This window comes from Oncorhynchus kisutch, linkage group LG4 (assembly GCF_002021735.2).
Source record: "Oncorhynchus kisutch isolate 150728-3 linkage group LG4, Okis_V2, whole genome shotgun sequence".
In the NCBI taxonomy this organism is placed as follows: Eukaryota; Metazoa; Chordata; class Actinopteri; order Salmoniformes; family Salmonidae; genus Oncorhynchus; species Oncorhynchus kisutch.
The window spans coordinates 45,277,694-45,294,384 of NC_034177.2; the positions used below are offsets into that span (position 1 = coordinate 45,277,694).

General features: G+C 42.5%; 1 protein-coding gene across 8 annotated transcripts in view; it reads right to left on the reverse strand.

Annotated features, from left to right (window-relative positions):
* Positions 1-7,911: 7,911 nt before the first annotated feature.
* Positions 7,912-16,691, reverse strand: part of LOC109889592 (UPF0606 protein KIAA1549L) — a 36,685-nt gene continuing 27,905 nt past the window's right edge. For 2 of the 8 annotated variants that reach the window (XM_031823063.1, XM_020481141.2), the window contains 11 exons: positions 15,079-15,269; positions 13,059-13,189; positions 12,535-12,662; positions 11,975-12,189; positions 11,419-11,557; positions 10,532-10,912; positions 10,082-10,179; positions 9,190-9,332; positions 8,859-9,019; positions 8,668-8,741; positions 7,912-8,563 (listed from right to left, as the gene is read on the reverse strand). In XM_031823063.1, the coding sequence (XP_031678923.1) occupies positions 8,712-8,741; positions 8,859-9,019; positions 9,190-9,332; positions 10,082-10,179; positions 10,532-10,912; positions 11,419-11,557; positions 11,975-12,189; positions 12,535-12,662; positions 13,059-13,189; positions 15,079-15,269 (1,617 nt within the window). In that variant the 3' untranslated portion in view covers positions 7,912-8,563; positions 8,668-8,711. The remainder of the gene's footprint in view (positions 8,564-8,667; positions 8,742-8,858; positions 9,020-9,189; positions 9,333-10,081; positions 10,180-10,531; positions 10,913-11,418; positions 11,558-11,974; positions 12,190-12,534; positions 12,663-13,058; positions 13,190-15,078; positions 15,270-16,691) is intronic. The other 6 variants (XM_031823059.1, XM_031823058.1, XM_031823062.1 and 3 more) reach the window with 6 other exon arrangements.

Sequence of the window (16,691 nt, forward strand, 5' to 3'; positions counted from 1 at the left end):
GCTCAACACCCGTTGAATATGGCCGTAAACGTAAATGTTGGCAAAAAAAAGCATAATTAAATTGTTGCCAGCAGCGCTGTTACAGTCACCAACACTCTGGATAACATGACAACAGTTTAACCAGCTCTGCTAGGGCGAGTAAAATGGTCAGAGTGGGGTGTTCTTTCATTTCTCTCATCTCAAGCTAGCCAATGTTAGCCAGTTAACTTGGGTGCTTGACTGCCGTTGTGAGGTCAGAACGTTCGGATCAACTCTACTCATCGGCCAGATCGTCCAGTGTGCGCTCTGAATACGCCGAGAGCGAATCGCTTTGAATTTACGAACGGACAATCTGACAGCACAGTTGCAGTCACCAACGCTCTGCATAACATAACAGCCTAACCAGCTCTGCTAGTGTGAGTAATGTTCAGTGAGCTGTTCTCTCATTTGTGTCTGGAAGTAGCTAGCAAGTTAACTTGGGTGCTTGACTGCTGTTGTTAATAAAGAACGCTCGGATCAACCCTTAAAGAGATGGGTGAGGCTGAAGCTTAAGAGGGTGTGAATAGGTGATGCTGAATGGGTGTAGACAAAGAAGGGCTCTCCAGTAGCAGTACCAAAATATTCAAAGGCCATTTTCTCAAAAGTGAGTTTACAAGTTTATCAACTTTCTAAGCAGAATTACTTTCCCATTGCTCCTCAACTGTAGTGTATGACATACCATTGTATAGCTCTTTTATCCAATGTAAAAAAAACACAATTTCAAATTTTGGTACATTAGACCGATTTCAGCCAGTCGGTCACAAATAAGCAAAGAGAAACAACAGGCCATCATTACTTTAAGACATGAAAATCAGTCAATCCGGAAAATGTCAAGAACTTTTAAAGTTTCTTCAAGTGCCGTTGCAAAACCCATCAAGCACTATGATGAAACTGGCTCATGAGGACCGCCACAAGAAAGGATGACCCAGAGTTACCTCTGCTGCAGAAGATACGTTCATTATTTTATATAACCTTTATTTAACTAGGCAAGTCAGTTAAGAACAAATTGTTGTTTACAATGACGGCCTACCAAAAGGCAAAAGGCCTCCTGCGGGGACGGGGGCCTGGGATTTAAAAATAAATAAAAAAATACAATATAAATATAGGACAAAACACACATCATAACAAGAGAGACAACACAACACCACATAAAGAGAGACAACAACATAGCAAGGCAGCAACACATGACAACACAGCATGGTAGCAACACAACATAACAATAACATGGTAGCAACACAACAAGGTGGCAGCACAAAACATGGTTCATATTAGAGTTACCAGCCTCAGAAACTGCAGCCCAAATAAATGCTTCACAGAGTTCAAGTAACAGACACATCTCAACATCAACTGTTCAGAGGTGATTGCGTGAATCAGGCCTTCATGGTCGAATTGCTGCCACTACTAAAAGACACCAATAAGAATAACTTATTTGGGCCAAGAAACATGAGCTATGGACATTAGACCGGTGGAAATCTGTTCTTTAGTCTGATGAGTCAAAATTTGAGATTTGTGCTTCAAACCGCCGTGTCATTGTGAGAGGCAGAGTAGGTGAACGGATTATCTCCGCATGTGTGGTTCCCACCGTGAATCATGGAGGAGGTGTGATGGTGTGGGGGTGCTTTGCTGGTGACACTGTCAGTGATTTATTTAGAATTCAAGGCACACTTAACCAGCATAGCTAGCACAGCATTCTGGTTTGCGCTTAGTGGGACTATTATTTGTTTTTAAACAGGACAATGACCCAAAACCCACCCCAGGCTATGTAAGGTATATTTGACTAAGCAGGGTGATGGAGCGCTGCATCAGATGACCTGGCCTCCACAATCACCTGACCTCAACCCAATTGAGATGGTTAGGGATGAGTTGGACAAAGAGTGAAGGAAAAGTAACCAACAAGTGCTCAGCATATGTGGGAACTCATTCAAGACTGCTGGAAAAGCATTCCAGGTGAAGCTTGTTGATAGAATGTCAAGAGTGTGCAAAGCTGTCATCAAGGCAAAGGGTGGCTACTTTGAAGAATTTGAAAAGTAACACTTTTTTTGATGACTACATGATTCCATGTGTTATTTCATAGTTCTGATGTCTTCCCTATTATTCTACAACATAGAAATTAGTACATTTAAAGAAAAACCCTGAAATGAGTAGGTGTGTCCTCAATGTTGCCATTATGGTGGTTAATTCATTAATGATTTAAACATCTGTGTGCGTAGTTTGGTCCAGTTCAGGGGTAGTATGGATCCATCATGACAACCAGATGTAGATCAAGCAAAACACTAAACTATCAGGGATTGAGAGCAGTGGAGGCTGCTGAGGGGAGGACGACTCCATTCCAGCCATTGTTATGAGCCGTCCTCCCCCCAGTAGCCTCCACTGATTTAGAGAAACCCTGTTATTAAAGCCGGATATAATCCCATTGCTTTTGCAGAAGCAGTGGTCCTGGAGGCTGTGCTCTGTGTGTTGACTACCTCAGTAGGAGAGAGGAAGAAACAGATCAAAACAATGTGGTGAAGAGGGGATTGTTTTTGTCACTGCATCACTGCCTGGGGCTTGTTCCATGGTCAGGGAGATGAGATGTGACAGACACCTTGGCAGGTAGGGACATCAGATCCAGAGCCGCAGGGGATGGGTTACCTGGGTGTGGTGTTGTTGTTAAACAGGGTTGTCTCAGCAGCAGCAAGATAAAGAGCAAGCAATGATGTCATTCCAACCAGTGTTGCCCGCTGGGCGGGAACATTAGACAAGAGCCATGTCTGGATAACACTATAACGTGTTTGAGAAGAAATCCAGAGGCATCATGGGAGGAAAATAGCATCTAGACCTCCATTAATGCAAGAAAGGTTTTGCAAAAGGAGAGGAAGATGAAACCTCAATGCATTAGAAGAATTCTGCCTCCCCCTTATGGAAATACAGGAGAACTGCCAGTTGATTATCACACTTTTACTACGAGCTGAGAGTGTTTTGACCCCATTATTTTAGGGCTTTATGCCTTGAGAGTAGAACAATAAAACACCTGACCGAGACTCTTTGGTTTACTCTCAGGCTTACTGACAATCTGGATCTAAAAGCTAAACTCATCCCATGTTACTTTAGATCTCATATGGATTTATGTCCCTAAAACGGAAGTGTATCTTAACCAGGGGTGGAGTGCTGCCGGGCGCTCCTTCACCTTCTTCAATTTGAGAATACACTGAGCTGGTAAAAAAAATAATTCTGATCAATTCTAAATAGATTATATTTAATTACCACAGAAAATCAATTTAAAAAGATAGAATGTCAAACCAAATAAATGTGCATAACAGCCTAGAGGTACAGTAAACGGTGGTTTCTTCCCTGTCTTGTCTCTGGCAGTGGCGAGAATTATGCTGAACTATAGGCTACTTGTGTGCACTGCTGAGGCCTGTATAAGGATTGACCACTTTAACCAATCAGAATGCAGGTTTAAAAAATTGAGACGCATGAATACACCACAGCAAAAGCTGGATTTTATGTCTGTTTTTACAGCGAATTTCCTGCAATTCTATGTAGTAACGATTTATGTTCACTTCTTGTTCAATTGATTTGTTGATAACATTTATGCAAATACAGTCTATGAATTGGCAGTTCATCTCTCTGTTTTATTTTATTCTGCAATCGGGTATATTGTAACCATATGTACAAGCTATTCAAATCAAAGTTTATTTTTGATACAGCGTAGTGTTAGCTACACAATACAATGAAATGGCTATAGCAACTAAAGCTCTCCTCGCAGACAGTGCCATGATATAAAGGTAACGTTACACGTGCTTGTATTAACATTAGGTTATAGCCTACAAATAGCTATACCAGGTAGTCGTAGGCCTATTAGGGTTTAAGGCAAATTGTATATTTTTCCTAACATTCAGCTATCCTTAAGCACAACAAGTTGGTTCAACTTCTTTAACATCACTCACTGTGCGATCCTGGTGCTGTCCTATCACAACCACGAAGGGCGCTCCAATCGTTTAAAATAGCACTCATCAAGATCTGTTGCCTACGCCTAGTAGTTATCCTACTCATCACGTATTGTTATTATTACAAATAGAAGATGATCACTTCGCACAATGGAGAAAATCTCGATCAGAGCTGAATTACTGAATGATTGCCTCGCTGTTTCATGTCCACGAGAATCTGTCTATGGGAGATGACATAACGAATCATGAGTATTTTACATAACAGAACCGAATATAATAGCATAGCATACAGTAGTAGGCCTATAATGTTACTGTTACCGGAAGAAAAAAAACTCGGTTCTAATGAGATTTTAGGATGGTTAGCTGAAGCTGAATAGTCACCGAAATAAATATCATGCGCCAAAACTCAATAGAGCGCGCCACTAGGCAGGATTTATGCTTTGATTGAAACAAAATACAAGACCGGTTAATAGTTCGTTAACATAATCTGTTCTAATTCGCTCACGAAACACTAATTCAGGAATATCGAAATGCATAGGCTATTCCCCTGAAAATTATTGGGATGCAGATGCAGTTTCACCGATAAAACGTAAATAATTACCATTCGCCATTGACAGTGATGATGGCCTATTTTAAAATTAGGTATGCCTGTGTTTGAGGGTATTAAAAATAATGTTTTTCTTGAGACAATATGTGTGGGCATAGGCAGACGTTGCAATTGGAGGATGCATTTTATGCATATTAAATAACAGGGCTCTCCAACCCTGTTCCTGGAGAGCTACCATCCTATAGGTTTTCATTCCAACCCACATCTAGTACACCCGTTTCTAATAATTAGCTGGTTTATAAAATGCATTATGTTAGTTATAACTGGGGTTGAAGTGAAAACCTACAGGAGGATAGATCTCCAGGAAGAGGGTTTTGCGAGTCCTGTTCTATAATGATACCTAGTTCATTTACTTGTTAGTTGTTGCGTTCCCTCACCCAAAAAAGTCAAGGACCATGACGTGGGATTCAGTGCTCATTGAAAAGTCCAGTCAAGAAAAGTCCTTTAACAGTCTTTGTTTAATACTCCAATGTCACTGGTCAAATGAGTTTCACACTGGGGAAGTTCTGCTCTTTACACAATGGGAACAATGCACGTTAGATGACTGTGAGACCCTGACATTTATTCCGTGAACTTTAGTAGAAAATGTCAAACACTGAAAATGTCAGACACCTCCCTCACATGCAGGTTTCTACAGTAGGGGAGAGCGGGGTAAATTGAGCCAAAGGGATTAGTTGAGCCACCCCTTGTTTCTGGGAAACCATACACAAAATGAATCATGTGACCAAATATTTAGGAAGAGGTCATCATTTCATGGAGTCTGTGAAGGAAGAAAACACATGGAAAAAGTGGTAAGCAAGTTAGGTCATTTAAAAAACAAACAGATTTTCACAAAGTCAATTCAATATTGTGTTATATTGTGTTATAGGTTTCATGATGCTTGTATCTAAACCAAAGTAGATGTACATCAGTTGGGGTCTCTATAAGCTACAATATGAGGTTCTAAACCTAGCATGAATGTCCATTTTTGTAGCTGTGTGGGCCAATATAGTCAAAATGTTTGTCTTGGGGTAAGTTGAGTTGGGGTGGGATAAGATTTGAATCCAGAGCCAACTAGGTGAAAAATCTGCCGAAGTGCTATTGAGCAAGGCACTTAACCCTAATTGCTCTTGTAAGCCGCTCTGGATAAGAGTGTCTGCTAAATGTTAAAAATGTGAAATGGAAGGGTAAGTGATATTGAACAGAGAGATCTGTATCCGAATGTTGGTCGACATTTATGATGTGCAATATACCACAACCCCATTCCATTCATTCGCATTTGACCTACCAACACCATCACCCACTTACCCCAAGGCAGCTCAACTTACCCTGTCCCTATGCTCAACTTACCTCATACCTGGGGTATGTTGTTTCAAGAGAACACCTTTTTTGGACAAGCTATATTTTCAAAATGGTCATGTTTACATCAATTCTGATTATTTCCAGGGATATACAACATCATTAAATGTATGTACAGTACAAATCTTTGTTAGAAAGAATACTATATCTCCAGTAGTGAAGCTGAATATAAAGAATGTCTCAACGTACCTCACTCTTCCCTAGCAATTCTTTATTCAGGGTTGAAAACTGTAATGTTCCACACAAGAAACAAAGTTGTAATTTATTGGTTTTTATTCCACCCAAATTCTGCATAACTACATCCAACTGCATTCTGTATGACATGATTCAAACTGCTGTGCCTTCAGAAACCTCAGGGGCCTGTCGTCACATTCCACCTCAGAAATGTGTCTGATGAAAGACGCATCAGCAGTGCATCAACTTGTGTCAACTCATTCGTTATGTTCCTTTTGACTGTTTTTAATCAATCATATTTTCCATCGTTTAGCTTGAAATATGGGTGAACATACCAATGATATTATTTGAAACAAACGGGAGTACCTTTTGTCTTTTAGCGATACAAGTGATAATGATGATGATTCCGAGCACCAACCAAATTGTTTGTGCTCGACAAAGGCCAAGATGTTAAATGTATAGGCTACATTATGATTCCTTTTCAAGTCTCATCCACATTGTTGAGTGAAACTTTATTGTGAGTCAAATCTGGTAGAGGAATTTTTTACAAATGTATGAGTAGAGGTGAAAAGGAAGGTAGTGTTACAGAGCACATCATATAGATTCTCAAAAGGTATTTGCGTTTCAGCTTTTTAAAATGTCATCATATTTCCTGTGGAATATTAGGCTTACACTTTTGGAACTACATCTCCCAAAAATAATTGATTCATAATTTTGTAGAAAAATAGTCAAATAACATTTGTCAAACTGGGTAGCAACAGTTGAGATCCATTTAAAGACACCTACCCAGTCAAACGAATGGACTAGATACTGACTTTGCATTTGTGTCATTATCATTGAGTATAGCTCAAAAAAATTGTAAAATCAAAACAAACAAAAAAACAAATATTTCAAATATGAATATTGCATGCTTAACAAAGTCTTCACATTGATACTGCAGTTTTGTAGAGCCAGGTAATCTAAGAAAGTACTATGTTCATCTAATCCATACTAAACTAATGTCGTACCTACATTGTGATAGACCAAACTGTATTTTCTATTTCCTATTATATCACATTGATTAGACCTTATTCTGTTACTATTTCGAAAGTGTGAAAGCTTTTCCAACGCTATGTCATTATCAGATATGCAATGTCAGCGCAGTAATACACATCGCCCAATCTGGTAACATGTTTTGGTGGCTGTTGATCTACACCTAACTGTACTGATGAACTGAACTAGTAGCATGTACAGTACATGGTAAAGGGCCCTAGCCGTCACGTTTTCCTTGTTTTGAGATCCTGAAAACTCAGTAAATACTCGTAAAACATAGAATTATCCATCATTTTGCTTATGTTATGACCGAGTGAGTAATTTTGCATATACCAGCATATGCACCGACATGAATACATTCGAAATGAGCTATTTGTTTTACACTATGTGTGTTGGTACCCTTTGACAAATTAGAAAATAGGATTGAAAGCAATCTGACCATCCTTCAAATAAAAAAATGCAGTAAAGCAAGTCAACTTCTAAAGAAAATGGTGTCAAAATATACAAGAAAATCTCTCGCTCTCTCTCTATCTCTCACGGCTGGCATAAGTCTCTTCAATAATTCATGTCTTCACGTTACATAATATATTGAATCAACACACCTGTGGCCCATCCGACACCCATCTTCTTTACTACTCTGTCCAGTGAAAAGGATAGGACCCAATATAAGTCAAAATCTCCAAATACAAAACCGTAACACGTGAAGAACTATTGTAAGATCATTTGTGTGCGGCAATATACGACTCTATTCATCTTTTCATAATCGTGGTCAGTAGACAAACTTCATAAACATATGAATGACAGAACAGGTGACCGTTGTTTTTTGTTTTTTTACTGTAATCTGATTGGGTAAAGGTCATGAGTACATTTGAAAAATACAGAATGACATAGCCACTCACACCAAAGCCTTTCTTCCCACGTTTTTTTCCTTCTTTTTTTTCTCTTTTGCCTTTTAATAAGGTGAGCGCACAACATACACTCATTATTTCCCCCTTTTAAAAAGAAGTAAAGCATGAAAGTAAACGACAAAGCACACAAATATCCAACAACTGAAACTGAGAGACTAAGTTTTTTTTTTTAAATACACACAAACCACCAGTAGTAGGTACAAGTCTTCTGTCCATTAAGGAATTTGGAGAATCAAAAAGCACAGTTAGTTAGTCCAGCTTTGCCAGCCCTGTCGTTGGATGGTGTGGACCAGGGTAGAGGTTGTGTGTGGCACTACCATGGGGGATAGTGCTGCTGTACTCTAGTCTAGGCCATCCTCTGCTGGCTGGTGGCAGTTGACATGGAGGCTGTGAGGTCTGGGAGACCTGGGGCTCAGAGAGCAGAGCAGAGAGGGCCTGGCTGGGCTGAGGAGGCAGGCCAGTAGCCAGGGCCAGGGGTGAAGGGCAGGGCGGGTTGTTTGAGTCCAGGGGTACTCAATGTGAGGGAGGGAGGCCCTACTGCCTAACCAAAAGGACACCTAGAAGACAAAGAGAAGGAAATGGAATGAGAGGAAATGAGCCACAACAACCCTGTACATTGATCGGAAAATTCAGTGTTGTGTTACGAAGTGTGTGTGCCCACCGAAATATATGCTGTCTCCACTCAGCTCCAAAGATCATGTAATCTCAACAAATGGTTTCTAAATGACACGGATTCTGCAAAGAGAAGAGACTGATGTAAAACAGGGACAAATAGTGAGGATAAATCCAGATCAAACCAACAGAGTTATCTAGGGACAATATCAGAGGATATTGTCTGGTTCAGATACTAACAGTATTTACAGTATCATTCCACTGGTGTGGGATGTCCTCGGGTTCTGGTGGGTAGGACATCCAGGATGGGCTTCCATACGACGCTGGTGGAGGCATGACAAAGTAGTCTGAGTAACCAGGGCGGTTGGCTGATATGGCGTAGACTCCTGTCATTGGGTTTCCTGTACGAGATAAGCAGTGTTTTGCCAATCAGAGGCTTGAATGAGTGAACTGAAGCAATTTGACAGAGAAAGGTATACATATGCCTTATGTATATTATATATACACATGTACATGTATATACGTATACATTTACTAGTCATAATATATATATACTATTTATTATTCTGACCTGAGTAGCTGGTCATGGACTGGTCAACAGTAACAGCAGGGAAGGGCGCTCTGTTGATAGGCAGATAGGGGGCACCATTGTGCTGACTCTGCATCTCAGAGGCCTCGGAAACACGAGGCTTCAGGCTGACATCGGGTGAAGAACTGCAGAAGGGGAAACAAAGACAAAAGCTTTGTAATTCATACATCTCACCACTGGGTGGCCTGTAAACCTCATGCGCAAACCTGGTAACAGTCAAGGCATTCAAATGAAGATGCTGTTTGTTTTAAATAATGCGGAAAAAAGTACAGCACAGAGTAGAATTACAACACAATGCATGAACAGTATGCCAAAGGACTTAAACTGAACAATTTTCAACTTCATATTCATCATCTCTAGCACCATCCCAACATCAACACCAATAGATTATGTGAAAATGGCCCATTTCTATGTTTTGTAGAAAAAATATAAAGAAAAACAAGTGTTTCTAATGACATCATCAACCAATTAGCAGGCAATTAGTAGTAATTACTCTAAAACTGATCAAACTCACACGAGTTTGGAAACGCTTATCTAAGCGTCATAGGAAACACTTATCTTCCTCTATCTTTTTAACTACAAAACATAGAAATGGGCCATTTTCACATATGTTGACTTTGGGATGGTGCTGGAGATGATGAATATGAAGTTGACTTTTCTCCGTTTCCCTTTATTAAGAGGTAGATAAAAAAAACATGGGGGATGACCTACAAGGATACACAGTGCACAAGGTTGGGCATTAAATAGGTTGGGTATGTTTAGCATTGGGAGGATGTGAATAAATCATAATTAATGTTATTTTCATCAGTTTACTGTCTTTCTAACAGCTAGAGGAGTGTTGAAGGGAGAAGGAGGAGGGGGGGGGGGTTCGTACAGCCTCATTGAGGTCCCGGTAGGGGGTCCAGGCCTGGAGGGTATCAGAGGAGGTGGGGGTCCAACGCCCATGTCAGGAAGCTGAGTGAACCTGAAGCCCTGCAGCACCAAGCACAACACACACACGCACGCACACGCACGCACGCACACACGCATGCACACACACACACACACACACACACACACACACACACACACACACACACACACACACACACACACACACACACACACACACACACACACACACACAACATAGTTAAATCAGTGTGTGGGTGTTTAAACATATGTACTGTGCAGCTACTCTCTCGACACACCTTGACTTTCTACAGTAGCATTCAGGATTTTTGCTTGAAGCACCACCATAAGCAATTCTACAAGAGCACACGTACACCAATGCGTTGTTCCAAATCATTTGCTTTACATTGCACAGTCTAATCAAAGCACTCACAGGTTTGGGTAAGCTACACTGGTGGATTTCCGGCCCGTAGGCAGACCCGCGCTGGTGGCCTCCTCCGCATGGATGGTTCATGGTGCCAGGAGCGCTGGTCACACCCTCGGAGTAAGCGCTGGTGTGGCTGGGATTGTAGGAACTGTGGAGGTGGGGGTGAGGGTGGTGGTGGTGGTGGTGGCTGGCAGGCGAGGGCTCGTCTGGGGCCAGCCCAAAGGCATTACCCAGCAGGATATGCATCTGCTGCCGGACCTCGTCGATGGAGGGCTGAGAGCTCAGAGTGGACGAGTCCGAGAGACCTTTGACCTGATGGCTTCCACCATAACCCAGGGAGCACATCAGTCGGTCCACGTTGGTCTCCTGGAACGTCTCTGGCTCTGCCTGACTCACAGGAAGACAAAATACACACACACACACGAATCGTACGCATACATGGTTATCCATTTGCAATTTAAAAGCACCGAAAATTCAGAGCTATTAACTGGTATCGAATTTCCAATCTAAATCACTGAACAGGCTATAAATCATATTCACTGTCATTGACATTCAGCAAGGTTCAGGCAGCATAAAGAATGGGCTCCCAGGCTGCGCTAGATGAAGGTTTTAAAGTTCGCCTGAAGGTAATCCTCTTCATTTCAGCCATGGAGCTTAAAAGTGAGGATTGGGAGAGGTAGGTATAATGGGAAAGGCTTTGTCCTAGGGTTTTCTCTAGGTTATTGCACCCAAGTACCAGAACTTCTCTAGGCTCAACCACCTTTACCCCTGCAGTGACTCCAGGAGTACGGTGTTCATTTTAGGACATTCTCCCTGCAGTTACATCGGCAGTACGGTGTACATTTAAGGACATCTATGTCTCATGGATGCAGTGATATTCAGTGATGACTCACATCATAACCGCTGTTGCGGATGCCTCTCCTGGACCTCTCCCTGAGGACCAGCAGGTCCATCTCCGTCTCCACGGGGCTAGGGCTGCTGGCGGCCAGGGACTGACGGCTCCAGTAGGCTGGCTCTCTCGATGGGGGGTGCCTGAAGTAGGGATATCATAGTTGCCGTCGTCATTATTATAGCCATCATTAATATCATCATCATCAGTAAAAAATGTAATCTGCAAACATCTACAGTTGGGCTGATTCAATTATTTCTCTGCGCTGCAGCACAGGTTTAAACTGAACACCTGGACATACAAAATGGACTTACAAAATTTCAGACAGTTACTAAACAGGTACCAGGGAGAAGTGGCAGTCAAGCATCACGTCAGCAGATACTCTCGCCCAGAAAAGGCACCGGTGCTGCAGCACAGGCATTTTGAAAAGTGACTTTTAAATCAGTGGATCTGCATACACTGAACGCCCACTGAACACCCACTCAAACATGAAATGAATGCTTCCTGTATAGCATACTGTATGTCTCTCGGCATACTACATAATGTGGATGCTCCCCCACCTCCTGATGTGGCATCCTGCATAGGAGGCCCTCTTCTCCTCAGCAGTCATTGGCTCCTTTGCCATCTCAGGCCTACTGTGCCTCTCTCTGGGGTTGAATGGGTGGATGCCATTGTCTGTGATGGGGAAATCACAGTAGCCTTTCCTCTTGGCTTTCTGGCGTACTTTGTTCCTGTAGTGTTCGATGTCGGTTTTCTGCTTGAGCCCCATGTTTGCCTGTGGACAAAGTCATTTGTATCCATTACATTTGTATATTGATTCTAGTTTGGCATTGCTTGGTATTATGTGTATACTTGGTGAGGTTTCTCTTCCCTATAAATAAACAACTGGTTTCAATTCCATTCTTATTTCCCCTTGGCCCTAACCCATTGATGTTTGTAGATCTGTAGTCCAAGTGCAATATACAGTAGCTCCACCTCTACACTGCCCGTTCTGTACCTATCCAGAACTATCTTCAGATCTGCGTATAAAGGGTTGGGGCCAAGGGGAAGGGAGCAATTTGAGACAGGCTGGCCGATTAAGTATGACATCATTCCCAGCAGACCGGGGACGGGCTCTCACCTCCCCATTGAGGACGACTGAGTCCTGGCTGTGACTGGAGGAGGATGGGTAGGAGTATGTGGGCTGGGCCGCCATTGGCTTGATGGTGATGAGTCGCAGTGAGCCGGTGTGGTCCTCGTAGGGATCTGCTGGGGTGAGAGGACATTGCTATTTAGCACAGCACTAGCTAGCCCAGCTACTACTGATCCTGCTGTTATCCCCAATCACACTGCCTGAGTTACTGCAGTAAGACATGCGGTGTGCGCATGTGCGTGTGTGCGTGTGTGCGTTCGTGCGTGTGTGTGTGTGTGTGTGTGTGTGTGTGTGTGTGTGTGTGTGTGTGTGTGTGTGTGTGTGTGTGTGAGTGAGTGAGAGCACCGTGTGACTGAGGGCATGTGTCCATGCATATATGTGTTTATTTACAATTCATTAGCTCTCTCCTATTGGTCCGACAGTGTCTCAAGCCTGTGTGATGACATAACATTGTGTGGACACGCAGCAGTAGCCTACAGTAGCCAGAGCGTGGCCTCTCGGCTCTCTCTCACCACTCCTCTTGTGCAGCAGATCCTCCTTGGTGCTCTTCTGTGCCGCAGCCCTCCGTGCCGCCAAGCTCTTGCCCGTGTTGAGTTTCCCGGATTCGTTGCTCGCAACCGAGCCGTCCTCGCTTGGCAACCTGCTGCGGGTAACCATAGCAACAGAGGCAGGCAGTGGTAAGCTCTGTGCATACAGTATTATCCAAGGTTAATGCCGCTATCACACAGCCCCCTGGCCACAGTTCTAGCCCGTGAAGACTGACTGCAGTGCGCAACACAGACACCTCGACAGGTGGTGTGCTAGCTAAGACCACAGGCTAGCACAGTGGGTGCTTCTAGCTTAATGTCAACATATCTCTCCTGGTATCTTTTCAGGAGTAACCAACAGGCAGACACGAGTGACTAACACACCAGTCTGATGTGATGTCATATAAGATAGCTTGGAACAAGTATACCCATCATGTCAGCTCATATCGACATCCCTCTTCAGAATGTATGGATCAGGTCATTCGAAGGGTGTTATGCATTCAGAAATGCAAAATGGAATCCACATTCGCATTCATGAGGCTTGTATAATGAGGCACCGTTCTACTCATGTGATAAATAGCCAGACTCTGAGAGAGAGAGAGAGAGAGAGAGAGAGAGAGAGAGAGAGAGAGAGAGAGAGAGAGAGAGAGAGGGAGGAGAGAATGTATGTCTGTGTGTATTCCTGTCAACGTGAGCCCAGAAAAACACTGAATCAAACATGGCCCTGGAAGCATCTCTCCAGGCTGTGTAAGTTCACTCACGTTACCATGCCCAGTGTTCAGCCTCTATTCACTATACACCACTGTGTGTTTACCCCTTGTTTGTTTTTTTCCCCAGTTATTATGCTCAGTATCCTTTCAAAAGCGTTTTGTTGTATAATCATCACACTGCAGAATCCCAATGACAGCAGCAGAGGAGCTGTGTTTGTAGCCTTGCTAATCCCAGTCTGAATGAGCCCTGGGGTCCATCCAAAGGGTGACTGGAACAGCAGCTGACCTGAGTTCAGATACTATTTCAAATCGTTTCAAATACTTGATCAGTGTTTGATTGAGCTTGCCTGGTTTAATGAGTCAATAGAATGGTCAAAAACTACAACGCCCACTCGTCTGGTACTCCAGGCAGGCTAGAGCAAAGCAAATACTCAAAGCATTTGAAATACTTAGAGTACTATTTGAACCCAGGTCTGCACTGCAGTGCCTTCAAGGCCCAGTAATCATTGCAGCAGACTCATGTCACACCTCCAGCATGGTGGCCGTAAATATGGCACTAAAAAGTCCAAGTGGGTCTAAATCAGCCAAAGATAGGGGAGATCTGTTTGACAGCTGACAATGACTGATGTTTTGGGTTGGGCCAGTAAAAAATAAAAAAATAAAAATCAAGCCTTTGGTTGGTCTGTACCATTTCTTCCAGTGTGTTAGAATGAGCATTTTTATGCATTGGAAATTCAAAGGAAAGATGGCTCGATAGGCAGCTCAAGCTTAGCTTTGGCTACGTTTAGACAGGCAGACCGATTCTGATATTGTTTTCACTGACTGTTTTTTTGACCAATCAGAACCGCTATTACAAAGATCTGGTGTGACAATATCTGGTGTGATTGGTCAAAAGACCAATTAGTGGGGGAAAAAATATCAGAATTGGGCTGCCTGTCTAAACACAGTCTTTAGTGTTCTAGACTAGAGGGAAGAGAGGAGGCTGTATTCATTTTGTGGCACGGCAATAACGCATTCATGAATCACAAGTTTTTCATTACAAATTCTTCTTTCTATTGCCTTTTCCTAGTGATAGATGGCTACGATTCTTGGAATTGGCAACACCCAGGCAAACTGTAAGCCAGTCAACATGAGCAGATTTAAGCAGATTCTATGCAATCTGTCCAAGACTGTCATATTTTTGGTGCATTTTCCTTGACTTAAAGTATTGCCACAAACAAATCCAAATGTGTTCTGGTAATCTAAAGAAAACAGGGAGATCATTCTGTTTAAATTGAATTCAGTGTTCTTCTTACCCTTTGTGGATGATGTCAGCAGAAGGAGGTCTTTTAGAGGCAGTCCCATCCTGGTGCACCTTCCTGTCCAATGACAACGGGGCATCTCTCACTGGGAGGCCCAGAACCAGCGTCTCCTTGGTAACAGAGACGGTCTCCTCACCTTGCTGATGGCCTATGTGCTTCTTGGCATAGTCAAATCCCTGCACATGCTGGGACAGAGAGGGTTTTACAAAAGGGTTTACCATGACATATGATCTATGGTAAAGTAAAGGAGAATGACATTTAATTTACAGATAAGGTAAATGAGCAAAGTTGGCTCAGTGAGCTCTGATTTCTCTCAGTCAGCAAGTAAAGACTACTAAATGTTAAAACAAAATGTCTAATGGCACCTTTGAAGTTGGGATATATTGGAAGAAAGAAATGGACAATTAAATTGGTTTATGATTTATATTATACCGAGGCAGTTTCTTTGTTTCACCAAATTACTCTCATTTCATGAAGCCTCTCTTCATTGCAAAACAGCGAAAGGAACAGAATGTACAGATACATTTGCTTTCAAATTCCATTTTTTTTGTTGAAAACTCTAAATATGTAAATACATTATATTCAATGTTTTTCTAGTGCAGGTGGGGATAGAAAGGGAGAATACAACCTCACACAGCTTTAATAATTAAAGTGTCTTGCACGGTGCCATCAATTGCATCACCACACCTGGTTGTGAGATAAATCGACACACTGTTTGTGCAGACATCTTTACCTCATCCTGAGATTAGTGACATTTCACAACAGTGAGAGTCTGGCTGAGATAATGTATGAGGACAGGATGGCTTCATCCTATTGGACAGTCACAGTCAGGGGGAATGTTTCTACAGATGAACCTTGAAGGCTGAGCTCAACAGAGACATGTTTCACTGGCAGGAGGCAGACCTATCTGTCCACTTGATGCGGTTAACTTTATAAATGGCCTCCTTTCATCTTTCAGCTGCCCAGTTTGATAAAGACATGGAGTTGATCCGAGACTCTGCACAAGGCTACTCTCTGATGTATTCGACAAAGATGGATTCTGTGTTTTGACTTGGGCTCCTTTGGTATACTGATGGAGAAGGAGAGGTTTGATTATTTAATTTTTTTTAACAAGGGACTTTTTGTAAAGAGACCTCATGGCAGAACCACTCTAAACAACTCAATTATGATTGACATGATATTTGTTTTCGTTGCACAAACGGCCAAATATAAAGCCACGTGACGGACTATACCACATACTGTGTTTGGAGAGCAATGAAATACGGTCACATATTGAATGATCAACGCAACAACAACAAAAAACACCCCCATGCAGACTGAAGCCATGCCATTGATTTGCAGCTTTGTGTCGTTGTCCCACTTTGATGGATAATTATGTGCTGGGACTGGTGTTTGAAGAAGTCCACTATCTCCCTAGTGGGTTAGGCTCTGCTTGGTATTCTGTCTTCATTCCCAGAACGTTTGGACACAAACACATTCCACTGCAACAGACTGCACATAGGTGCAGTGTGGTGGAACCAAAGAGCTCAACTCAGCACATTTACCACTAATGTCCTTTTGTCATATCGCCACAAGCTATTCATAAACCAAGTAATTATAAGAATGTG